At 46.1% G+C, this 24,650-nt stretch overlaps 3 protein-coding genes across 7 annotated transcripts; 1 reads left to right on the top strand and 2 right to left on the bottom strand.

The window, feature by feature from the left end:
* The first annotated feature begins 462 nt into the window (after nucleotides 1-462).
* LOC119224834 (serine/threonine-protein kinase N2-like) lies at nucleotides 463-10,244 on the top strand. 5 transcript variants are annotated; one of them, XM_062562582.1, is made up of 21 exons: nucleotides 464-596; nucleotides 722-800; nucleotides 965-1,103; nucleotides 1,535-1,668; nucleotides 1,759-1,918; nucleotides 2,744-2,869; nucleotides 3,882-3,991; nucleotides 5,028-5,171; nucleotides 5,462-5,537; nucleotides 5,602-5,776; nucleotides 6,174-6,282; nucleotides 6,475-6,527; nucleotides 6,628-6,685; nucleotides 6,767-6,858; nucleotides 7,232-7,408; nucleotides 7,998-8,060; nucleotides 8,130-8,206; nucleotides 8,312-8,454; nucleotides 8,539-8,646; nucleotides 8,731-8,811; nucleotides 8,879-10,243. In XM_062562582.1, exons 3-21 carry the CDS (start codon nucleotides 971-973, stop codon nucleotides 9,080-9,082), a joined length of 2,223 nt encoding a protein of 740 aa, XP_062418566.1. In that variant the 5' UTR covers nucleotides 464-596; nucleotides 722-800; nucleotides 965-970; the 3' UTR covers nucleotides 9,083-10,243. The 5 variants fall into 5 exon arrangements, with proteins under 5 accessions (XP_062418569.1, XP_062418566.1, XP_062418568.1 ...); XM_062562585.1 differs by having other exon boundaries at nucleotides 463-800; nucleotides 8,942-10,244; XM_062562584.1 differs by having other exon boundaries at nucleotides 464-800; nucleotides 6,177-6,282; nucleotides 8,879-10,244.
* Nucleotides 10,245-11,535: 1,291 nt separating this feature from the next.
* On the bottom strand, nucleotides 11,536-14,107 carry LOC119224915 (palmitoyltransferase ZDHHC12-A). Its single transcript, XM_037482387.2, has 5 exons — nucleotides 13,799-14,107; nucleotides 13,333-13,466; nucleotides 13,093-13,173; nucleotides 12,769-12,935; nucleotides 11,536-12,668 (listed from the first exon to the last, which is right to left on the bottom strand). Exons 1-5 carry the CDS (start codon nucleotides 13,893-13,895, stop codon nucleotides 12,368-12,370), a joined length of 780 nt encoding a protein of 259 aa, XP_037338284.2. The 5' UTR covers nucleotides 13,896-14,107; the 3' UTR covers nucleotides 11,536-12,367.
* A 443-nt stretch (nucleotides 14,108-14,550) lies between these two features.
* Nucleotides 14,551-20,891, bottom strand: slc25a25a (solute carrier family 25 member 25a). Its single transcript, XM_037482322.2, has 10 exons — nucleotides 20,609-20,891; nucleotides 19,261-19,387; nucleotides 19,052-19,139; nucleotides 18,850-18,961; nucleotides 17,654-17,812; nucleotides 16,782-16,934; nucleotides 16,585-16,692; nucleotides 16,327-16,494; nucleotides 16,086-16,236; nucleotides 14,551-15,811 (listed from the first exon to the last, which is right to left on the bottom strand). Exons 1-10 carry the CDS (start codon nucleotides 20,768-20,770, stop codon nucleotides 15,627-15,629), a joined length of 1,413 nt encoding a protein of 470 aa, XP_037338219.2. The 5' UTR covers nucleotides 20,771-20,891; the 3' UTR covers nucleotides 14,551-15,626.
* Nucleotides 20,892-24,650: the final 3,759 nt, after the last annotated feature.

The raw sequence follows: 24,650 nt of genomic DNA, 5'->3' as shown, positions 1-24,650 counted from the left end.
TTTACAAAAAAATATAAAATATGAATCTGCAGGCAGCTCTATTTGCTGAGTCACTTAAATGCTAAAAGAAATTAACAAAAATATAACTAACAAAATAATATGATACTAACATCTAGCAGAATCAATTCAAATTTGTCCTACTTTTCCCACCTGATACATTATCAGGTTATCGAATTATTGCATCATAATCCCATTAATCTGAATGCTTGTACAGTTACATGTACAATGTGCCAATATTACTTAATGTAATAGTATAATCTGAGTATTTTTAATACCCCCCCCCCCCCTCAGTAACACGTAGAACGGGATCCTCCTCCCTAAACGCCGTCCTGAAAAAAAAGCAGCAGCAGCTTTGTGTTTGTCTTTTTCAGGAAGCATGTGGCCATCCAGCGGCCAATACTGAGCCCAGATCCCCCCCCCCCCTCCCCCCAGGCCCATCCTGCAGAGAGAAACCCCCTCCTATAGGATGGAGAGAGAGAGAGGGGGGGGGGTTGGGTTACGGAGTAGAGGAGGATGAGGATGCAGCGGGAAGGAGACGCTGCAGAGGAGGCTGAAAACACACCAGAGGACAGAGTGTGAGATCCAGGACTCAAGATGTAGGAGCAGCATCATCTTCATCATCATCTTCATCAGCAGCAGCAGAGAGACTCAGCCACGGTGGGGGGTGGGGGGGGGGTGATGATCGCACCGTAACATCAGGCGGGACTTTGTGTGTTTATAGGATACAGTGAAGGTGGAGTGAAGAGGAGGATGAAGAACTAGCCCCCGTGTTCAGGGCGGAGGGAGAGCGTCGCTCTGAGGTCAGTGAAGTGCAACGTCATCCCTTCAGCGTCCCATACGCAGCGTGTTGTTGCCACTTGTTATGATGAATCAATCAGTGCCCCCCCCCCCCCGTCCCGTCCCGGCTGACTCCTCTCAGAGTGCGCGGTGGTGAAAGTGGGGGCTTTGTGATGTCGTTATCCAGGATCAGATGTTGTCCACAGCTCAGCAGATGCTGCAGGAGAGCCGCTCCAAGATCGAGCTGATCCGCCTGCAGATCATCAAAGTCACCCAGGCGGGCGGGGGGGGCGGCGGAGGAAGCCCCGACAGCTGCACCCATGCAGGTCAGACTTCAGGACCCCCCCCTGAAGGAGTTTCATTACTCAATATGTCAGAATTTGTTTTGTTTTAGAGGTTCATTGTGAAAAGAAGCAGTGATTCTGTCTTCTTTTGGGAAGCGAACCATCTCTCCAGCAGCATGACGTCATCTAGACGCCATCAACAAAACTTCAGAGAGAAGATCAAACTGTATCTGTCTCGAGGTGTTGCACCTAGAACCAATAAACAAAATACACAAAGAAATATACGCAAAAAACATGCAAAAATATAAAGAAATAGGTATAAAATGATTCTATTTCACCTTGTTCATGGTTTAAAAGTTAAAACATATCCATCTAGACATCCAGAAGATGGTAAAAGCAGAGACATACGCTTGTTTGTGAACAACGTTGTGCACATTGAGTGCAGGAATGCTGACACGCTCCGTCCCCCACAGACGCTCCTCCGGACCCCCGCCTGGCGGAGCTGCAGCAACTGGTGCGCAGGGAGGAGGACGCCTTGTCTCTGGCCCGGGACGTGGTCAAGCAGCTGGAGGGGATCTCCTCTCTGGACCAGAAGGCCCTGGCCGAGGTCCGACTCCCTACTTGTCACTGGACTGTGAGGGACACTGACTAGCTAGCGTTTAACACTGACCCATGCCCCCCCCCCCTCCGCCATCAGGCTCGGTCCCGGGTGCACGAGGCCTCCCAGAAGCTGGATCTTCTGCGGCTGTCTCTGGAGAGACGCACCGAGGAGAAGACCCAGGAGCCTGAGGAGGAACCCGGGTGTCCCCTGTCCAGCTCGACGTCCACCGGGTCCCTCAAACCCGCCTACTTGACCGGTGAGTCGCAACCTCCAAGTCCAACGGTTCTGTGTGGATAGAAATGTATTTTACACCATTAAACCTGGTTTGTTTCTAAGCGTCGTGGATCCTGCAGAGAACCACATTTTATGATGTGTTTGTGGTCATTTAAGGTCCGTTTGTATCCGGGTCACTGGGGGTCGATGGAGTTGTGTCTCTTTGAAGTCCGTCTGTAGCCATATTGTGTTTCTTTGAACCTGCAGAGCAGCGCTACCTTTTTAAAATGAAGTGACATTTTTCTTTTTAAAGTTGAAATCTGAGGACTCTCCTATAGAAGAGTGTGTGTGAGCGTGTTTGCTGCCCTCGGCCTGTGGATAATCACATGTAATCTGTCGCCTTTGATGATGCAACGAGGAGACAAATCCTCACGCCGAGGGACGACTGCAAATTAGGACGTGAAGGCTGCAGACAGAAGCTTAAAGACTCACTGAAGCCGACAAAGGGACAGTCAAAGTGCTGCGTCCCCTTTGCTCCATCGGCTCATGGGGGGGTCGGGCCATCTGGGCCCTGTCGTCCCATCCAGTAAATCTTACATGATTACCAGTAGAGACCAGCGTGGATGGTTAGTATCAGAGACCAGAGATCAAAGTCACTTCCAACTGGTTCAAACTGCTACTCTTTCTCTCTTAGATTTGGACAAAACCGAATGTCCACTAATGCAGAAACAATCATGAGACAAATAGACGTAAAACGACATTCAAATCCAAAAGAAATGAATGGTTTCATATAAGTAATAAAAGGAGCCCTTCCTCCAAATGGCCTTTTAAAATAAGCCTGCAGAAATCCTCTTCATCCTTGTTTCAGGAACACTTGAAGTCCGACTTCTTGGATGTGAAGATTTACTGAAACCCTCGACCAACTCGGAGCCAGAACCCGCCCCGAGTCCCTCTGAGGAGAGTCCAGCAGCTCACCGGGCCGAGGGGCCCGCCGGTAGGTGGACATCGTCAACAAAAACATTTCACTTGTTATTCACATGCAATAATGGGAATTGTTTTATAATGATACATCAATAGTGCATTCAGTTTTTTCTTTTGATTAGGTTGATGTTTTATTGAATTTTTCTATGAAAATATCCTTTCAAAGTTTCTAGAAACCTGTAAAAAATATATTCATTTCTAAAGAAGAATGAGATATGAAATGTGATTGTGAGTTGTGTGTTTTCACAGAGTTCGTGGACAGCATTTAAATGAAGGACTATGACAGACCACTATAATAGAATAGTGGTTACCGTCCTTTCCATCTGTCAATCAATCAATCAATCGAACATGCTCACTTGTATAGTGACATTTTGTTGTTTTGCTTGTTGAAACCTTGTTTCCTCGTACTGGAACATGTGTGTTGTAAAGTATGAGATCCTTGTCTAAAGGTTAATCTAATATCAGCATTTTATTACATTATATCCTCAGCTAGTGATGTTGTAAGTCAACTCAACATTCCTTTTCTAAATGGCACGACATTTCCTCTACAACAGAAAAGACGCATGATGAACATATCTAACAAGGTTTAAGTTGGGAGGTTGAAAGTGCTCTTTATTCATGGAGACAAATGGAGGTTTTATTGAAAACGACTACAAAGAGACACAGAATGACTACAAAGAGACACAAAATGACTACAAAGAGACACAAAATGACTACAAAGAGACACAAATGATTACAAAGAGACACAAAACGACTACAAAGAGACACAAATGATTACAAAGAGACACAAAACGACTACAAAGAGACACAAAATGACTACAAAGAGACACCAATGATTACAAAGAGACACAAAACGACTACAAAGAGACACAAAACGACTACAAAGAGACACAAAATGACTACAAAGAGACACAAAACGACTACAAAGAGACACAAAACGACTACAAAGAGACACAGAATGACTAAAAGAGACACTGAATGACTACAAAGAGACAGTTATAAGCTTTGTTTATTCCTGCCATCAGAGGAGGTGGGCGCCGTGCTGCGGCTGGACGGCCGGCTGGTGGGTCGGACGCGCTGGTCGGCCGTCAGCAGGCTGACCTGGGATCAGACCTTCTGCATCCAGCTGGAGCGGGTGAGTCCAGTCACTGACACCACAACAGATCTGAATCATTCACTGGACAAAAACTTCACATTCGTGAAGCTTGAAGATATCTTCAAGTTTGTTGGAAGATTAAATGAATAATGAATTTATCATCGTGAGGTCATTTAAGTCATGAGCAAATCACATTATAGAAGTTTTTAGAAGTGCAAAAAGTTGTTGGAGAAACAAAATGCGCAGAGATGTAAGAGAGTAGAAAAGTACTGTAGTCATGTTTTTAGAAGACCATAAAGCCTGCTTCATGTACATGTGGTACTACAGTAACCAGTGAATATGGTTTGCTACGTTGTTCTAACGGTGAGGAAGCTCTCTGCTCTTCATCATCGTCTCTTTCACCTCGTGGGCGCCTGCGCGGTGCTGGTTCGGGCTGAAGGTGCCGTTGTGGGGGTGAAGGGGAGGGGGCGCGTGCGCGTGCGTGTACAGCAGCTCCTTTCACAAAGTGCGTGTCGTCCGTAAAGTGAGTCGCGCGCATTTTTTTTTCGGTTTTTGCCTCTTGCCTCACTGTGATTGGCCCGAGCTCGCGCTCCGAGCTCGTTTTCCTTCTGACGTCACTTCCGGCCCCTTTTCTATTTCGCGCCGTTCAATGATACTCGAGTGCGTGCAGGATAATCGATACATTTCTGTGTTACAATCACGGTGGACTTCTCATTAAGAACAGAACCTTCTTCTTCGTCTTCTTCTTCTTAGTATTCGGCAGCATTGAAGCTGCGATGTCGCCACAGTTCTTCTTCTTTTGTTAGTTAATGGCGGGGCACGGTCACGCTGACGGTGCGCACTGCCCCCCCTGGACCGCAGGGTGTAGTGCAGTGTTTGTGGCAATTTACCTATTTAAGTCCCTATTTTAAGATACTATGTATTAAATAAAGCTTTTGAGTTTACAAAATCATTACAATTGAATTATTTTGAGATTATACATCATTATTTTTTGTTACTAGGTAACTTTATTGAGATGTTCAGAAGTTCATTCATTAATAATCTCAATCATTTAATGTGTTGGTTTTTAATTCAGGCTCGGGAGCTGGAGGTCGCGCTGTTCTGGCGGCACGGGGGGGCCATGTGCGCGGTGAGGTCCCTGCGGCTGGAGGAGATGACGGACCACCTGGCCCCCGGCCGGGGCATCAGGCTGGAGCCCCAGGGCCTCGTCTACGCTGAGGTACCAGAGGGCCAAATGGTTACAAACCTTCTCCAAGGGAGAATGATTTCTTTATTGTTTAAATTCCACTTGACAAAATAAATATGTTGTTTTCATCAAGTATTAATGAAAAGGCCAGATTTCACGAATATTTGTCTATGAACCTGACTAAATAGACATAAAATTTACGTATAAAAATAATAGTTTATGTTTAAAGTTTAATTCTTCTTAAAGGGACAGAAAAATACATCTTGCAACAACATGAACACGAGGTCCAAACTAAAACGTACTTCTTATCGTGGATTTCTCAGCTTCGATTCGTCGACGCCGTCGTCGAGCGGCAGCCGAAACTGAGACGTCAGCGATGCATCTTCACCAAGGAGAAAGGTAGCACACTTTGTCCGTGTTTCTTTCTCCACGTGGAACCTTAACGCTCCGCCGGCCCCCCCAGGGAAGAACTTCCTCCGAGCGGCCCAGATGAACATGAACTTTGCCACGTGGGGCCACCTGATGATGAGCGTCCTTCCTCGCTACGGCTCCTTCACCACCTTCAGCTCCTCCCCCTACGCCGCGGCCGACCACGGACAACGTCCCGCGGAGCCTGAACGCACCGCCCCAGTTCAAAGGTCAGACGCGCCTTCTTTAACCATGATTATTCTCCTCCATTTATTGACTGATTGGTTTATAAATATAGTGTGAAATTATAACATTAACATTATTTCTAAAACATTAGCAATCAACAATCACACTTTCTCTTAAGTGAAAAATCACATAAATCATCACAAAGTTATAAATAAAACTAATTGATTGGTTGTTCCTGCTTCTCTCTTATAAACCGTTTTCAGTTCAATTAATATCAGAAGATCATATTTGTAGTTCTTCTGTATTAAAGTAACTAAAGCTGTCAGATAAAAGTGGGGAAGTAAGACAATTAGAAAAGTACCTAAATAAGTAAAGTGTACATATTGAACTTATTGTTCTCTTACCATATACTCTGTAACTATTTTGGTCTCTTTTCTCCAGCAGCGAAGCTCCAGAAGCCCCAGTCGGGTTCCCTGAGGATCCCGAGGAAGACGTGGGCCCCGACCCCCTCGACCCCCCCGCACAGAGCCAAACATCGGCAGAAACACGGGTCCTGATGTCACCATTTGATGCTTTTATCCAGATGAATCTTTAATACAATAATACGAGTGTGAAGCTAAAGGCTAACTGCTAATCAGTGTGTCAATCACACCGTTCATCAGATGAGTGACAGCTAAATAAGACGCAGCGGATGTTTGGACGTGATTCAGTAAAGTGTTAAAATGTTGTTTATCTGTCACAGTCGTCCATTAACGACACGGAAGGACGTGAAGACCCGCCCCCATCGGCTCTAAAGTACACAACTACACAAGTACACAAGTACCCGCCTGTTGTACTGTGAAGGTTAAAGGAGTAACCAGTGACACTTCATTTGTCCCCCCCCCCCCCCCCCAAGGATGCAGAAGGAAGATTTCAAGTACATCTGTGTGCTGGGCAGAGGCCACTTCGGGAAGGTGGGACGTGCAGCGGTGGCTTTAGAATCGTCTTCTCGTCGTGTTCGGCGTGTTCAGCCGTCTGCGTTGCTTCCTGTTCAGGTTCTGCTGGCCCAGTTCTACCAGACCGAGCAGCTGTACGCCATCAAAGCCTTGAAGAAGAGGGACATCGTGACCCGCGATGAGGTGGACAGGTGAGCGGAGGGAAGGAGTCTGAATCCTGAGTACTGAGTACTACACAGTACTACACAGTACTACACAGTACTACACAGTAATTTCACAGTATTCTGTTATTAGAATCCATTGAGGTCTGGTTCCATTCACCAGAACCTTGACCCCACGATGATGATGATGATGATGATGATGTCATAGGAAAGTCTTTTCTCGGTCGGGTTCAGACTAAATGGTTGTGTTTTGGGGAATGAAGGCTGAGGCTCTTATTGTGAAACACGCGTGTTGACGTTAAGCCTAAATGCTTCATGTGGACCTTTAAGTTTGGGTATCACTCTCTTCTTCTGTGGTCTTTGAGCTCAGAGCTGGAGGCTGACGCAGTATTTCCTTCTGCAGCCTGATGAGCGAGAAGAGGATCTTCGAGATGATCAACGCGTCCCGACACCCGTTCCTGGTGAGCCTGCACGGCTGCTTCCAGACCAGCGACCACGTCTGCTTCGTCATGGAGTACCTGCCGGGAGGAGACCTCATGATCCACATCCACAACCACGTCTTCAGCGAGGCCCAGACCCGGTCCGTCCTCAAGTTCTGAATGAGAAGTTCCTTTCTAAGGGAACCAGGACCAGGTCTGAGAGGGTTTTTATAGGGACCCTGTTGCTAGGAGACACTTCCTCTTCAGTCCACAGGGGGCGACAGAAGCCCACAAAATAAAAGCTCCTCATAGAACAAGTTTACGTTACTTTTATATTCAGATATTTTTTCTGCGGTTCATTTTTTTGACATTAGTCACTCAACATATTTTGATTATTACATATATATAATAAATGATGTTTTATTATAGATTAAGATGCTCAGCAGTTTATGAAGTCATTCAATTTGGGCTAAAATCAATAATAAATCGATGAACACATCAATGATTGTAACCCCATATAGGATTCAATATAATATATAAGATAAGATTCTGATTTTAATGCAGCTAATTCAGTTAAACCTTTACGTGGTTGTACTTTGTCACCAAGGATTGTTCTTCTTATTTCTTCTACAGGAAGATTATTTTAGTACTTTGTATCGAGCCTTTAGCTTTGTTTTAATCTGCTGGACTGTTTGTAGATGTGTTCTTTGATGCAATGAATCCTGTGGTGACGCCTGTTGTGTCTTCCAGGTTCTACTCGGCGTGCGTCCTGCTGGGTTTAGAGTTCCTCCACCTGAATAAAATCATCTATCGGTGAGTCGCAGCGTTCTGCACAAGTCGCTGAGCTCAGCTTCAGCGGTGAAAGGTTCCGTGTGTTTCTAGAGACCTGAAGCTGGACAACCTGCTGATGGATGCAGATGGATTCATCAAAATCACAGACTTTGGCCTCTGTAAAGAAGGTGAGTTCTTTCAGCTTCAGTTTGTAGGGGAATGGGATTCGTTCTCTGTGGCTGCAGTCATTACCCATCAGGCCTCACTCTGACCTCCTGTCACTTCTTCTGCAGGGATGGGTCACGGAGATCGGACCTCCACCTTCTGCGGGACCCCCGAGTTCCTGGCTCCTGAGGTCCTGACGGACGACAACTACACCCGGGCGGTGGACTGGTGGGGGATGGGGGTCCTGATCTTTGAGATGCTGATAGGAGAGGTTGTTGACCTCCTTTCCGACCCCCAGTGGTCCCGTAGCTCCAGTTGAGAGAGTCCGTCCCCTGACCCCTGGCCTCTCTTCTAGTCTCCGTTCCCCGGCGAGGACGAGGAGGAGGTGTTCGACAGCATCGTCAACGACGACGTGCAGTATCCCGGGTCTCTGCCCCCCGACGTGGTCTGCATCATCCAGAAGGTAAAAGGACCCTCCTCGTCGGTCCCGTGTGAAAGCAAGCAGCAGACGTTTCGTGTGGTGACGTCACTCTGGACCTCACTGCAGCTGCTGAAGAAGAATCCTCTGAAGAGGCTGGGCGCCGGAGAGAGGGACGCCACCGAGCTCAAAGGGGAGCCCTTCTACGAGGTGAGTGGCGTCTGAGCGCCGTGGACGTGTGAGGAGCACACGCGTTGATCAGCTGGTCCCCACGCAGAGCATCGACTGGGAGGCGCTGCTGGCCAAGAAGGTGACTCCGCCCTTCCTGCCGTCCATCAAGGAGTCGATGGACGTCGGCAACTTCGACAGCGAGTTCACGCGGCTGCAGCCCGTCATGACGCCGCCCGCCAAGCCCTTCGTCCTCTCCGCCGAGCAGCAGGGGGCCTTCGCCGACTTCGACTTCTGCGCCGTGCACGGCTGAGGGGGGGCGGGGGGGGGCTGTGGCCTCCCTCAGAGGACCAGCGGACGCCTTTCACCCGTATTTCAAGTATCCTTTAATCAGTTATTTCATTCCCTGAATCAATCAGATCAAGTACCTAAAACTTTTGCATCAAATTAACTTTAAAAAGTACAGATGAATTAAAGTCCTTTCCACAGCGTGCTACTGGTTAGCTTAGCTTAGTCTTTGTGCTAGATGAAGGGTTCCACCACGAAGGGATCTTCTTCTGATCCGTAGCTGAGGTCACTTCGCCTCCTGGTGGACTCTGAAACGTGTTGAATGGACTTGTTGCATCCTGAGTGCCGCAGACGTTCAGCTTGCTTCGTGGCCTTTTCCTCCATGCGTCACTGTGACAGGCCCCGCCCACTGCCTTGACCACGCCATGCTAACGAGAAGCTAACCTGCTCCATGGGGGCCAGCTGCTGTGAATGCTAGAGATATACACACATATATATATATTATATAATGTAACAAAAGAGAAGCCATAGAGAATCTAACATAGCCACGATAGAGACAAATAGCTGTATTTTGTATTTAGCTAATGATATTCTGTTATACTAAAACTATGATGTCTGTGCAACACAAGAAGATGATCTTTAAGTCTCATAATGGAAGGAGCACTTTAACAGAGCAACTTAACACCAAATGCACTTTTTAAGAGTCATTTTTATCATTAATGACTCGAGTCCAGGGTTTATTGTTCAGAGGCTTGTCTTATTTATCTTTTGTCTTAAATATTGTCTTAAAATCTGTAAGACCACGCCCCCGTTTCTGGTTTGGAAAGCGGTGAGGGATCGATCCTCAGATAGCAGGTCAGACTGAGGTCACATAAACTCATGTTTTCTGAGGGTTTGGCGTCATTTCCTCATAGACGTCTATGGGAGCAGAGGAGTCGCCCCCTGCTAGTCACTACACAGAAGTAGAGTCATTTCCTCATAGACGTCTATGGGAGCAGAGGAGTCGCCCCCTGCTGGTCACTACACAGAAGTAGAGTCATTTCCTCATAGACGTCTATGGGAGCAGAGGAGTCGCCCCCTGCTAGTCACTACACAGAAGTAGAGTCATTTCCTCATAGACGTCTATGGGAGCAGAGGAGTCGCCCCCTGCTGGTCACTACACAGAAGTAGAGTCATTTCCTCATAGACGTCTATGGGAGCAGAGGAGTCGCCCCCTGCTGGTCACTACACAGAAGTAGAGTCATTTCCTCATAGACGTCTATGGGAGCAGAGGAGTCGCCCCCTGCTGGTCACTACACAGAAGTAGAGTCATTTCCTCATAGACGTCTATGGGAGCAGAGGAGTCGCCCCCTGCTGGTCACTACACAGAAGTAGAGTCATTTCCTCATAGACGTCTATGGGAGCAGAGGAGTCGCCCCCTGCTGGTCACTACACAGAAGTAGAGTCATTTCCTCATAGACGTCTATGGGAGCAGAGGAGTCGCCCCTGCTGGTCACTACACAGAAGTAGAGTCATTTCCTCATAGACGTCTATGGGAGCAGAGGAGTCGCCCCCTGCTGGTCACTACACAGAAGTAGAGTCATTTCCTCATAGACGTCTATGGGAGCAGAGGAGTCGCCCCCTGCTGGTCACTACACAGAAGTAGAGTCATTTCCTCATAGACGTCTATGGGAGCAGAGGAGTCGCCCCCTGCTGGTCACTACACAGAAGTAGAGTCATTTCCTCATAGACGTCTATGGGAGCAGAGGAGTCGCCCCCTGCTGGTCACTACACAGAAGTAGAGTCATTTCCTCATAGACGTCTATGGGAGCAGAGGAGTCGCCCCCTGCTGGTCACTACACAGAAGTAGAGTCATTTCCTCATAGACGTCTATGGGAGCAGAGGAGTCGCCCCTGCTGGTCACTACACAGAAGTAGAGTCATTTCCTCATAGACGTCTATGGGAGCAGAGGAGTCGCCCCCTGCTGGTCACTACACAGAAGTAGAGTCATTTCCTCATAGACGTCTATGGGAGCAGAGGAGTCGCCCCCTGCTGGTCACTACACAGAAGTAGAGTCATTTCCTCATAGACGTCTATGGGAGCAGAGGAGTCGCCCCCTGCTGGTCACTACACAGAAGTAGAGTCATTTCCTCATAGACGTCTATGGGAGCAGAGGAGTCGCCCCCTGCTGGTCACTACACAGAAGTAGAGTCATTTCCTCATAGACGTCTATGGGAGCAGAGGAGTCGCCCCCTGCTGGTCACTACACAGAAGTAGAGTCATTTCCTCATAGACGTCTATGGGAGCAGAGGAGTCGCCCCCTGCTGGTCACTACACAGAAGTAGAGTCATTTCCTCATAGACGTCTATGGGAGCAGAGGAGTCGCCCCCTGCTGGTCACTACACAGAAGTAGAGTCATTTCCTCATAGACGTCTATGGGAGCAGAGGAGTCGCCCCCTGCTGGTCACTACACAGAAGTAGAGTCCTTTCCTCAGACGTCTATGGGAGCAGAGGAGTCGCCCCCTGCTGGTCACTACACAGAAGTAGAGTCATTTCCTCATAGACGTCTATGGGAGCAGAGGAGTCGCCCCCTGCTGGTCACTACACAGGATGCAGCTTTCACTCACGAGGTCCTCGTCTGATATGAGTGTGTCACGGTGTTAAGCTGCTCTTTAAAGAAATAGGAAGACTCACCTGAAAGTGAAGGGTTAAAAAAAGAACATCATCTTGTGATGAAGTGTCCCTGAGCAAGGCACTAAACCCCTCCTCCTGCCTGGGGGAGGCTTTATGAACTAAAGGGATGCGGTGATGTAGCTGCTGAATGTTTCTTGTTACTTGTGTGTCAGTATTAAATGCGTGTGAAGCGTCCAGGAGGAACATCGTGCGTATCACTGTTTTAATGTCAATAAATACAAAGTGAAAAACACAGTAAACAAAAGAGCTGTTGAGAAGATTATTCTAAACAATTAAAAAATGTATCACTGATCAAATTCAATAATACCAAAGACATAAAGGCGCTTGGTGTTAAAATGTGGAGGTCACTCACACCTGAGAGAAAACTTCTTACCTTAAATTCATTCAACAAAACGGCTTGAAAATAGTTTTCATCAAAATACAGAACTCACCAGCGGTGGAAGTTCTCAGATCCGTAGAATTAATACTGTTATTTTTAAAAATGTTGGATTTTAAAGGAATCAACTTTAAAAAAAAAAAACTTGTGAAAAAAAACTAAGCCCCTGTGGTTCCTCCTCTGAGGACCACGAGCGTCCATCCAAAGCTCACTTCCTGTGAGATGAAGCGGCGTCGGGGTTGAACGCAGTGAATCCGGTCTTCACACGGAGTTGGCCACGCCCCCGTCCCGCGCCGCCCCGCACGCGCAGAAGAAGTCCCACAGGTTGCACAGCAGCCCGCGGTCGAAGGGGCTGCGCTCGTCCGCGCGGTTCTTCAGGTAAGAGACGCGGTGACGGGACACAAACTCCCAGGTGGTGCAGTTGACGGAGGCCAGGTAGAGGTGGATGCCCAGCAGCAGCAGCACCACCGCCGAGAAGACGGCGAGGACGACCAGCGCCGCCAGCAGGAAGCAGTTCGCCCGGAACCAAAGGTCCCACGAGGCGGCGGGGGCGAGGCCCGAGCTGGAGGAGACATCTTGTTATTATTATTATCATTATGAGCAATGATCATTTATTTTATTGTCAGCGCGTCATCACGTGACCACGTGACCATGTGACTCACAGGGCGATGTGAAGCGCCCACAGCAGCGCCAGCAGCTGCACCAGCAGGTACACGAGGAACCAGCGGTGGTTCCGCTCGCCCACGCAGTTCTCCATCCAGGGGCAGTGGTGGTCGAAGCGCCGCACGCAGCGCTGACACGTCTGACAGTGCTTCGCCCTCATTGGCTGCTGCTTGGAGGAGGGGGGGGGGTCAAAGTGGGGTTAATATATGCAATGCTTTATTTCTTCTTTATATGTGTCACATATAAATGTCACCAAAGCTGCATTATTAGAAGAATAAAGGACCATCCCGTGTCGGAGTGGAGGTGTGTTAGCGGCCGCTTACCTGCAGCAGGCAGTATCCACAGCGCCGGGGCCGAGGGGTCGAGGACTGAGGAATCATGGACTCCTCCTCCTCGCTGGCAGCCTGAACCGAGGGTCAGATACGCAGCGTGAGCTGCACTGTGTGCACGGCGCGTTGCAGTGTGTTTACCGAGAGTCACATGGACTCAATCAATGCTACAGTAGGCTGTCTGCAGGTCAGCTCCTGAGCAGCAACGTGCCCTCTGCCACTCGACCTTCTCACCTTGACGCTGTCGGACAGAACGAAGCCGGGGTCCATCAAGGACACGGCAAAGTAGAAGAGCACCGACAGCATGACCAGCAGGAAGAAGAGGACCGGCAGCAGCAGCTCTCCTCGCTCCTCACACCGCCGCAGATCTACACGTACATATACACACACACACACACACATACACACACACGCACACACACACAGTTTAACACTACAACCATCAAACACCTGAACAAGGAGCTCTCTCATATATAAAATAAAAAAGTATTTTCGTTTTATGCCCGTTTCTACTTTTACTTTATTACATTTTATACTGTAGTTTGTTTAGACGCTTTTGGTATGAATTAATTTACCTGACGCGTTAACTTAAAATGAACGCCATTAGCTGTAAGTATACTTTCTTTGTTGTAACACTGAACACATCACGTGACCTGCAGCCCCGGTACGCCTCCGGTTACCGGTAACTAAAGGGACTTACCGGTGTTGTGCAGGAACAGTATGAGGGTTATGACCCAGGTGAGCAGGGTGTGCGAGGCCCGAACCAGAAACCCGCTGCGAAACATGTTCTGAACCATGTTCAATGTCTTCCGTTAGCACCGCTGCTAACTAGCTAGCCTCGCTAGTGTCATAGCACATCGGTGTTATGACGATAAAACCAACAATACAAAGAACGAAAGCATTTTGTCCATGTTAGAAACATATATAGTTTATACTTAAATGCGTATATGCAAGTCACCGTGTAGCCAATCAGCAATAAATCCGTTTCTTCTCGGGTTCACATCATCCAGCCCGGGGGGGGGGGGGGGGGGGGGGGGGGGGGGGGACTTCCTTGTTGTGGTACGGGAACCGCAAAGGTCAAAAGAGGCGAACTGAAAAGTCAAACGAGTTGTAGAGGATGAAAGATGAATTTTTGAATAATTTTTAATACCGTAAGGACTTGATTTACCTCTATAGTCAAGTATTAAGTAACATATGGATATAGTTACTTTCAATCTTTTAATTTAATTTCATACAATGGTTTACTACTCAACTTAATCCACCCATAATTGGAAAAGAAAAAAATTCAAATGCACTCCGTCAGTTATCGTTGCCATGAACAAAAAGCATTGAAGGAGTTCTTCTGAATTGTGAGGCATTATTCATCAGAGAATTATCCCTGGTTTTAAGAAAGTAAAGTTTTATTTGTAAACTCTGATCCATGAGAATTGTGAAGTAACTTGTGGCATAAATTTATTTATTTTTCAACTCCTACATACAGTAAAGAATAACTACTGTCATTCATTACATTCAGACCTAAAAAGGACAAGACACAGAATTACAAGAATTTGCATTTATTTTCATCAAAATGGTCCATTAAAACAAGACTAAAACATATTCTTTACAAAAGAATTAACTCTTAATACCTGATTGATTTGACATTCAAACAGAAGCCCTTCCAGCATCAATTAAAGTGCATTAAGCCGCCCTTCGTTTTCGTATAAATGCAACAAACATTTGCCCTTAAACCTGAGGTGAACATTAAGACACTTTCTACCTTAAGGGAAGAACACTTATGCACATTAACACGATCCGTCCCTCAAACCTCAAGGACTTAAAGTACAGGCTCCAAACGCTCAACATTTCCCCAGATGTCTTAGTGTTACATCGCCCGTCCATAAGGCCGTTACCTGGACCCCCCCCGCCCCCTCCCCAGTGGATACAAGAACTGCATTGTTTTTAATCAAATCACACACATTTGGCTTTTCAGACAGCAATGAACCTCTTCGACAGTAAAAATAAATACAGGACAAATGGAAATAAATAGTTGAAATTCTGTCATCCATTTGATTTTTCAGGTCAACGAGGGAGAGAAAGAAAAAGATCAAACTCTCATGTGCAAAATCCTCTCATGTAGAGACACAATAGCTTCTCAGCAGCGGGCCGGTTTAATAAAACTTCTCAAAGAGTGCGGCAGTTGCGCAACATGATTGACTGGGACGGATCTTAAAAAAAAAAACAAAAAAAACAAAAACAGATCGACTTCAATCGAAACATTAGCTGTGGACAGAAGGCCTCGTGGTCCCCGATGAAGCGGTGGCTCACGTCCTCGTGTCCGTGAAACTCTTCATAAACACCGTGAATAGCAGCCGTCACGCTGCCGACAACCTGAGCTCACAGAGATCAAATCCTCCACCTCGGCCTTTAAACGCTGTCTCGTGTTTCGTCAGCTGACATTCACAGAATGAGATCGCTGCACGGACCCCCCCAGGTCACAACCCCCCCCCGGGATTCCCTTCCATTAGCCCTGGGAGGGGGGAGGTTTGGCTTCAGCGCGACGTGACGCCCAGCTGCTTCTTGAGGCGCTCGTACACTACGTAGCTGATGCTGACGGCGGGGATGACCTTGAGGAAGTTGGGGGCCAGGCCCCTGTAGAGCCCCGTGGGGCCCTCGCTCTGCAAGATCTGCCTGAAGAGGCCGGACATGGTCACCTGCTGGCTGCCCTCCACCAAGGCTGCAGAGGAGAACGAGTGCATCAGAGGTTACACACAAAGTAAGATCAGATCTCAGACCTGTTTATTCAAGCAGAAACGACTATTGCTTTTCTTGTGATTGGATTATCAAACACAATGTAATATTTCGGACCATTTTATGAATCAAAATTTAAACAATGAATTACTTAAATCTATTGGATGAATGTTTCCAAGTAGAATGAAATGACTCTGGTCTCCTGGTGTGGACGTCCCTTTTTCCACAGAAGCATGAAAGCTTCTAAGAACCCGGCTCACCTTGCGCCTGCATGCGGGTGCGGACCAGAGCCAGCGGGTAACTGGCCAGCTGACCGCAGGTGCTGGACACGGTGCCGCAGGACAGCAGGACCACCATGCTCGGGTCGGCGCCGCTGGTTCCGTAGCTCTGCAGGTAGTGGTTCTTCAGCGTCTGGGGGAGGGGGGGGGGAAACTCAGCATTACGTCATTTAAGATTGTGGCTTTGCGCTAAAAGAGACCCATTAAAAGGCCTGCTGCTCACCTCGTACACGGCGAGGTCGATGCCCGCGTAGGGGACGATGCCCAGCATGTTGGGCACGTAGCCTTTGTAAAACGCCCGCAGTCCTTCCCTCCTGAAGATGTGCTTCGCGCAGTCCGAGATGCCCGAGTACTGACCGGTGGTCCTCAGAGCGAGGCGCGTTTTCAGGACCTGAGGGGCAGAAGGAGATCAGTTCCACTGAACCGTGCGGCTCCATCGTGGAGCTTTCCCTGAAGCAGGTGTGGTTGAGCAGGCGCTCACCTCCATGGGGTAGATGGTGCTCTGGGCGATGACTCCCGCCAGGGAACCCGCCACAAACCGCTCCGCGATGTTCAGACTCGCTCGATCGCTGCCGATGAGCTGCTTGATCTGGAGGAACCATTTGAGGAAAAGAACAAAGCGTTAAATCCACAGAACCTGAAGAGCAGCATCATCGCCTGCAGAGCCGCTCGTCCCACCTGCTCGTACGCCATGAACTTGAGGGCCGACTCGGGGGCGATTTTGATGACGTTCACGCCGTTGCCTCGCCACAGCGACCTCATGCCGCCCTCCTTGATCATGTGCATCATCCCGGTCATGAGGCACATGTTGTTGGCTCGGGTCCCGTACACCTGGGGAGGAGACCAGTTACAATCATTAGACTTCAGGGGGGCATGGACTTGTTCAACTGGCGGCTGAAGTAATGAAGCTGGTGGTGAATTGGGCCAAGAGTCAAGATTTGAGCTTCGACCCCTTGAAAAAAAAAAAAAGAGCCAACTAGGGTTTGTGTAATTAAATAAGTACGTGTATACATTTCCCAACCGATGGGGGTCAGAGTCGACATCGTTCGTGGCGACTGACGCACGCCGGGGCCGTTGACACAGATCCCGAATCTGCGTCGCTGGACCTTCGTCCCGCTGATGACGGACACGCTGACACACGGCCGAGGGTGTGACAACCCCGCGCTGCGGTCATTGGTCGGTGGAGCGGCTTTGACAGTTAATCAGTGGCTGGACTCTAACCTCCACCACACTTTTACTCCGCTAAACATTAACCGATTTATGGACCTCACGGCCTTAAGTTACGAAAGAAGCCTTCAAGGAGAACTTCAATCTTTTTGATGCAAAGTTAAGATTTCTCTCTCAATTCGGGAATCTGTTTCTTTTGATTCACTTTACAGCTGACAGAATGAGTCAAACCAGCCATGTGCTAATAATCCTTCACTGTAAGATGGTTGCCAGTTCCCAGTCATGCTTTCCAGTGACCCCCCCCCCCCTCCTATACTAGGAAACTACAATCCTACTTCTGTCCTTTACACCAGACTTCAGAGAACCAGTCCGTTTGCTCTCACCTGCATCATGACTTTGAGGCGATCCAGTGGAGCGGTGAAGGTCCTCGAGACGGCTCCCGCTCCTCCACCTGCGACCAGGTGCCTCCACCACATCCCCGTCTGCTTCTCCTCCACCGTGAACTCATCGGGCACCATCAGGTTCTCGCCCACATCGAATATCTGCCGAGGACAGCGGGAGAAATGTGAATTATGTGGTAAAGAGGCGGAAGAAGAACATGTGTACAGACAACAGACTGGAGGTCACAACCCTCCTGTCACTCAGCACCGGGTTTGTTTTCACAGGAAACGCAGCCTGAGGTCGAGATTTAACAGCCTTGGAAATACGAGTCTCAATGTTAATGAGGCTCTAAAAAGGGCAAAGAGGAGACTACAAAATGATGCGACCCGCCACCAGCAGAAGGCAGACCAACACCTGAAAACCTGTCTACAACATCTTCAGCCTCATTCAGCGCTTTGTATCTGTGATTTTACCATGATTTCTATTATCAGGGGGGGGGGACAAACTGCTGCTTTGGGCTTCGATCCAGCAGCCGCACAGCGAGTAAAACGTTTGGTTCGGTGCAAGCTGAACTGAACTCGAGCGGCTAACGTTTCAGCGTTTTGGCTTCGTTCCGCTTGGGGCCCTCAGACGGGACGGTGCAGCTCTATTCTTAGCACCGGTTCAGAACATGTCACAGGCGTGAAAAACAAACATCCACCGTGTCCCACCGCCCTCCTGCGCTACGTCACTCTCTCCACCGCCTCCTTTACATAACAGGCTGATCCCTGGCAGGTAATCCTCCGTAATGAGACCACTTCTGTCCGTAGCTTTAATAGCTCACTCGCTGACGCACGGCTTCGGAATCTTTCAGGAATTTGCTCTTTGATCAAAAGGTTTTTTTTCCTCTTTGCAGTTAGAAAGGTGCGACCCCCCCCCCCCTCTGTACTTTGATTAGTTCCAGCTTGGGCGTGAGAATTATCAGACCCCCTGATACAGTCATTCATAGGTGAAAATGGGACATCGGGAAATTTATGGAACACCCGTTAAATGATAACAACGGAATTTTTCTAGTTCTTTCCACATTGGTTTTGTCAAAGGAGGATCTGTTCCACCATCTGTTCCCTTATTTGATTTCAATAGTGAAAGAGCTCTGTAGTTCCAGCTCAGCTGCCTCTACGCCTGAGGGAAGTTGTGGTTTCGGTGCAGCTGGACTTACTGTGGAGTGCTTCCAGTAGAGGATGATCTCAGGAATGTTGTCGGCCTCCTCCACCATGGGGTACTTGCACCAGTCGTTACTGCTGATAGTTATCATTCCGTTCTTGTCCATGCTTTAGAAAGATTAAACAAAAGTAAGACCGAGCCCCAAGTCAAACGGACAAAGATCACGGTGAAGTGATGAACCGGATGACTGAATTTACCTGTTAAGGGCTTTCTTCGCATGCTGAGGGGAGATGTGCACACCGAGGTCCTGAAGGGACTGCATGAACTCTTCTGGATCGACGTGTCCTTAAAAAGGAACCAGACACGTTTGTAAGTTAAAAAAAAGGTATCTGACTGTAAGTGATCTACAGATGAAGTTAAAACAATGGAGCAAGGACTAAAAACAAAAAACCTGCAGCTCTCATACCTGCATTCTTCCTGTTGTGGCTTTGCACCACCAGCTTCAGGTCCTTCTCATAATCTTGCAGATAGTGAACAAACTCTTCAAAGTCCAGCTGTCCATCAGAGTTTTTTTCTTCCCTTGGTAAGGTTTTCTGTAATAAAAAAGAAAAGTCAATTTGACATGGTGCTCTTATAAAAAACACAATTGAGGGGATGGCGTAGTTTGACTAATGAAGGCGTGCAAGTACATATTAGACATAGTTTCCAGAGCAGCAGACACCCTGCAGAGTTATGCAGAGGAGCCATCGGTGCTGGAGGATAAATCATTTTAATTTGTGGAACAGGAACATTAGGTTCTGCAGATTGCTTCATGTGTGACTGCGGAGGTTTTAAAAGGTGCATCGGCTTGTGTTTCACCAAACGACCGCATCGTGACCGGCTTAAGGAGCGTTCGTCCATGTGTGCTGAACTTGAGAGCGGGAGGGGGGCCCCAGAGGCACTTTGGCCCGTCTTCAACCTCATCTGCAGGACGACTCGCCAACTGTTTAAACCCGGTGGGAGCTGAGACCTCCTGATCAGTGCTGATACCGGATCCAGTGTGACCGACACACCGGAATGACCTTCTGCAACGAACCTGCGCGGCCACACTTTAATTAATTAATATTCCTCAACACAACGAATCAGGGTTTGTGTGCTTGTTTTAAAGCCCAGAGAAACCCAGTGAGGGGCATTTGACCATGTTGGGAGGTTATTTATGCCATCGAAGAGGTCACAAAAAAAATTCATTATTCATCATTTAGTTAAAAAGCTGTGACGCTCGGCTCAAGAAGTGCGTCTAATGTTTTAATCAGAACCAGGTTCCTCATGTGCGATTAAACAAGTAACTTGATGACTCCAAAGAAACAAAACATTAACAAGTTAAAAATATGTAGCCAAGTATTAGGTCAGATCAGACAGTTCCTCACGCCGCTGATTGCAGCTTCGTTCACCGACATTGCCTGAATTCCTTTTTAGGGTGGATTTCCCGCAAAATGAATGAATGAATGAATCATGGTTCAGCGAAGTTAATAATTCTAAAAATACACCACAGAAACATTGAGAGGCCGAACATAAATGACCTTTCGTTAGAAACGTGAGCTTTATAATGCATTTAATGATACAAACAACGAGTTTCACGGTCTGAAGCGCTTCGGTGGCGACTCGCTCTCGGGAAGCCGGTGAGTTTTTCGGGCCTAGTCGTGAGGCTTTTCGCTAGCTCGATGCTAACCCGGCATGCTAACCACAGGCGCCCGGATGCAACGAAATGACCAAAACCACTGGTAGAAGCAGGAGATGCTCCACAGACGTGTTAACATATGAAGGGAGAAGCTCACCTTTCGCCACCTCTGGTAGGCGGAGAACTCTTGAGAAGGAAGGAACACGCTGAGCCTGTTGAAGAGAGTCTTCAGCTCCGACGGAAGTCCATTAGACTCGAAATATTCAACCTCCACCGGGTCCGAGTTGGACACGGGGACGTAAAGACACAGGCCGAGCATGTTTGACTCCGTGGCAGCGAAAGAGACAATAAATAAATAAATAGTACACCGCGATGGCTCTCCTCCGCGGGGTGACAGTGAAATGCCGGCTGAGCTGATGAAACGCCGGCTACTAGAAAATTCTGTAGAGGTTCTCGCCCCTTCTCGGAATAGCGCGGTCGCTTGACATCATTGGCTATCATGCCGGCCAAATTGACGTCATATTACTATCGGCCAATTGCTGAGGTCGCCCATTGATGTGCTCCATTCGGTCCCGCCCACATGGTATATGGTCCCGCCTTCCCCTCGTGGAGAGCGACGGGGGGCGGAAAACCAATCCTGGCTCTCCTTCCATCCAGCGTGGGAGCGATCGACCAATCGAGTGTTTGGATTCATTTGAACTGCAGCGGAGGCGGGCGCACGCGCTGCTTGGCGGTTTGATCGCAGAATCTCCATATATCTATATATATATAGGCCTACATTGAAATAAATATACTAACTACAAAAATAAAGATAGTATTCAAACATATGAACAGAAAAAGTATAATATTGTTAAAATATTATGATCAAAATGTTTATTCTTATAGTCTCATTGTCACCACAGCTACTGATTGTGCAGTGCATGACCTCCAATTACAGTACTAATTCAAAAAGAAAAAGATATATAAAACATTAAACATAGTTTATATGTATATACATACATGCAAATAAAATAAAATAAAATTAACATAACATTGTTGCCTTCTTTCCGGGGTTACTGCTACAACTGAAATAATAACAATAATAACAACAATGATCAACAATATGAAAAATAAAATGAATGTTTACTAAACTAGAACATTAAATTGCTCCAGTCAAACAGGATCAAGCAAATGACTGTCTATAAACAGCTAGATCCAGTTTGGTTTAATGGAGCACATGTTTGTGGTTGAGCCAGTATTGGGTCACAGTACTAGGTCACAACGTGAGTAATGAAGCCTTAGTTTATAGGCCACTAGAAAAGTGGACCTGATCAAATGACCTTCCACCAATTGAGACACAGCGAACCTTTGGTGAAGCATAACTCGTAGAAAATACATTTTGAGGAAACCAAAATTGTGTTTATGGTCTTTTAAAATCGTGAAACGGTAGACGTCGCGTTTTAACTTTTGAGCTTCATCGACTTTATTATTACAACAAGAAGAGATTGTATTATCAAAACCTCGTAGTACATAATGACAACTTGTCAAGGCCTTTCGTCCTTTTCCTCCCCATCAGGGTCGGAGTCTTTGTACGCCGAGGGATTTTACACAAACCTCAAACTAAGTTTATTAGCAGCCAGATGTTAAACATTAGAAAACAAATACTGACATCATGAATGTTTTATGAATGTTTAGATTCAGCATTCTTTGTCACAGGCACATCAAAACAGATTCAAGTAATACATGAATATATAATAAAGCAAATATGTATCAGTTTATAAAAGAGGACATTTTGACAAAAATCTCTCTCCATTTGTCCCTCACTGTCTCGTTTAAAGCCGTCTGCGTCTCATGTTTGGCCTCAAAAGGCTTTTTGTGAAACATTCCTTTGTTACATAAACTCATCGAGGAAGAGGACCAGAAACCAGAAGCCAAAGTTCTGAAGGAACCTGAACCCCTGAGTCAGCTGATCCACACACACACACACGCACACACACACAAATGAACTTATCTGATCAGTGCAGTAAAAGTACATGGAGTTTGTGGAATGTACTTAAGTTGAGGTCAGTTTTGAACTACTGGTACTTTGAATGTTTCCATTTAATTCAACTAAAAACTTTTATTCCGGCTTTCTGAGGCTTTTAGTTCCTTTGCATTTTTATTTACTTCTGACATTAAGAGACATCTATTGTTAATGGACTACTTGATTAAAACATATTGATACGATATTTGACACCAACAGTATATTTAACTTATAATACTTTCACCTAAGTTGGATATCATCATGTTTGCAATGAATTGCACTTTTACAATTCTTTTTGTATTCATTGGTATTTTTACCTTTTTTTAAACAAATTGATTGAATCCATTTAATAAGTCAGTAAATATATCTAGATATATAGAAACATGGTATTTAAGAAGAATAAATAGAAATAGTAGTTAAGTTCTCTCTACTTCAGGTCTCCCGTAACTATATGTATACCTATAGGTATACACCTATATATGTATATCTATATGCATATCTATAGATATACATATAGATATGCATAGAACATGGTGTTCTGCATTGATCAGAGCTCTAAAGATGAGGACATCGATTCCAGCAGTTTGCAGAACAAAGACGTTTTAAAGTCCAACAGAGAAAACATGTTGTTGAAGCTTTTGTTGCTGATGAGACGTCACTCAGATGAGGGAAGGAGATTAAAGAGTCATGAACACAGAAAGGGAGAGTGAGAGAGACGGGTACCTGTCTGTCTGCCCCCCAGCAGCACACAAACAGTTTGTACCTCCAGGCGCCATGAAGGTCAGAGGTCGTATCAATAACCACAAACCATTGATCTGTTGTGATCCCTGCGGCTTCCCAGAGAACCTTCGTGGTTGTTGTGAGGTTTTTCTCTTATATAACAATTTATATTGATACAAATACACCTTAATACGCTAATAACAAGTTAATACTTTCATCATACTCATTACAGTTTTTCCTTTGAACCTTTGATGCCATTTTTCAAAACTCTTGATACAAAACTTACAACCAATGATCAAGTTGCATGTTTTTTTTGTTTTTTTTTACAATCGCTTGGATACAATACACCAAAACCAAAGATCATTTGTCCATTGAACTAATATCACCTGTTAAATATGACTCAATGTAACCTCAAAGTACTACTATTTGAAAGTGTAATCCAGCCTGGATTCACCATGATGTTTGGCTGATGGAAGCCTCCTCCGTGACCTGGATGAACATCTTCATCCAGGAGATCAAACCGCAGCAAACAGCAGTTCTTTTCTTGTTTTTCAGATATTTACTATATTTTTTCTTTGATTCAAATCAACCTACGTTGTGATTTTATAGTATTTCAGAACAGTCACATTGTGTTTGATGCTTTCACTGTGTTTGTACTATTCTACTACAGTAGTACTTTTACAGGGATGTATTTACTTTTAGTACAACGATGAAACCTGAATCATCTATTTTGTACAGTGTTATTGAATGATTGTACAAACAACCTCACAGTGACACGGTGGGTATCTCGTCTAAATGAATGTGGTATTTACTGATAAACCTGTTGTTTGAACCGATGAACCTGCAAGTGAAAGGTTTCTTTGAAGATAAGATTGTGTAATGAGATGTTTTGAACATTGGAGAGCTTGTGTTACAAGTGAAGACTATTGTGCGTTTTGTATCTAGAGATTTCAAGAATGACCTCAAGGTTGAAGTTCAGTTTAAATCTCGTTTCACTTCCTTCAGTGATCTGCTGCTCTCTGCTGGATGAACATCACTAAACTCATTAAATACATTATTTTATTTTACTTTTTTATTTTATTTTACTTTACTTTATGTATGTAAATATTTCTACATGATCATATATCATTGTTCAATCATAATAGATTATTATTAATTCACTGTAAAAACATGCTGCTCAGTGTAGTATTGTTTCTGTTTATTTGGTTTCTGTTAACTTTGATTCATTGGCGATTTAAAGCTTCCTTAAAAAATTAATAATTTGAATATTATTCACTTAGATTTATTTAAAGTCTTTTATAATAGTGCGTTCAATGTGACGCCTTCAGTAACCTCCAGAAATATGAACTACCTCAAAAGTATTAAAGTAAGTCAATAACTTGAATACAAAATAAAAGCCAGATGATTTTAATCAATAATTGTGATCGGAATCAGCACCAACCACCAAACTGTTTTTGTCAGTTTCGGAAATAAAATA

The sequence above is a fragment of the Pungitius pungitius genome, chromosome 5, assembly GCF_949316345.1.
Source record: "Pungitius pungitius chromosome 5, fPunPun2.1, whole genome shotgun sequence".
Taxonomy (NCBI): Eukaryota; Metazoa; Chordata; class Actinopteri; order Perciformes; family Gasterosteidae; genus Pungitius; species Pungitius pungitius.
Note: the sequence above shows the minus strand (reverse complement) of the source record. Positions and strands in the feature narration are given on the sequence as shown.

Coding starts and splice junctions, on each gene's coding strand:
- LOC119224834 (XM_062562583.1), top strand. CDS start 971: ATGTTGTCCACAGCTCAGCAGATGCTGCAGGAGAGCCGCTCCAAGATC. Junction 1,104..1,534: donor CGACAGCTGCACCCATGCAG/GTCAGACTTCAG, acceptor CGTCCCCCACAG/ACGCTCCTCCGGACCCCCGC. Junction 8,812..8,878: donor AAGGGGAGCCCTTCTACGAG/GTGAGTGGCGTC, acceptor GTCCCCACGCAG/AGCATCGACTGGGAGGCGCT.
- LOC119224915 (XM_037482387.2), bottom strand. CDS start 13,895: ATGGTTCAGAACATGTTTCGCAGCGGGTTTCTGGTTCGGGCCTCGCAC. Junction 13,174..13,332: donor TTCTGTCCGACAGCGTCAAG/GTGAGAAGGTCG, acceptor CCCTCGGTTCAG/GCTGCCAGCGAGGAGGAGGA. Junction 12,669..12,768: donor TGGGCGCTTCACATCGCCCT/GTGAGTCACATG, acceptor TGTCTCCTCCAG/CTCGGGCCTCGCCCCCGCCG.
- slc25a25a (XM_037482322.2), bottom strand. CDS start 20,770: ATGCTCGGCCTGTGTCTTTACGTCCCCGTGTCCAACTCGGACCCGGTG. Junction 17,813..18,849: donor TCTACTGGAAGCACTCCACA/GTAAGTCCAGCT, acceptor TGTCCTCGGCAG/ATATTCGATGTGGGCGAGAA. Junction 16,495..16,584: donor GCACCATCTACCCCATGGAG/GTGAGCGCCTGC, acceptor TCTGCCCCTCAG/GTCCTGAAAACGCGCCTCGC.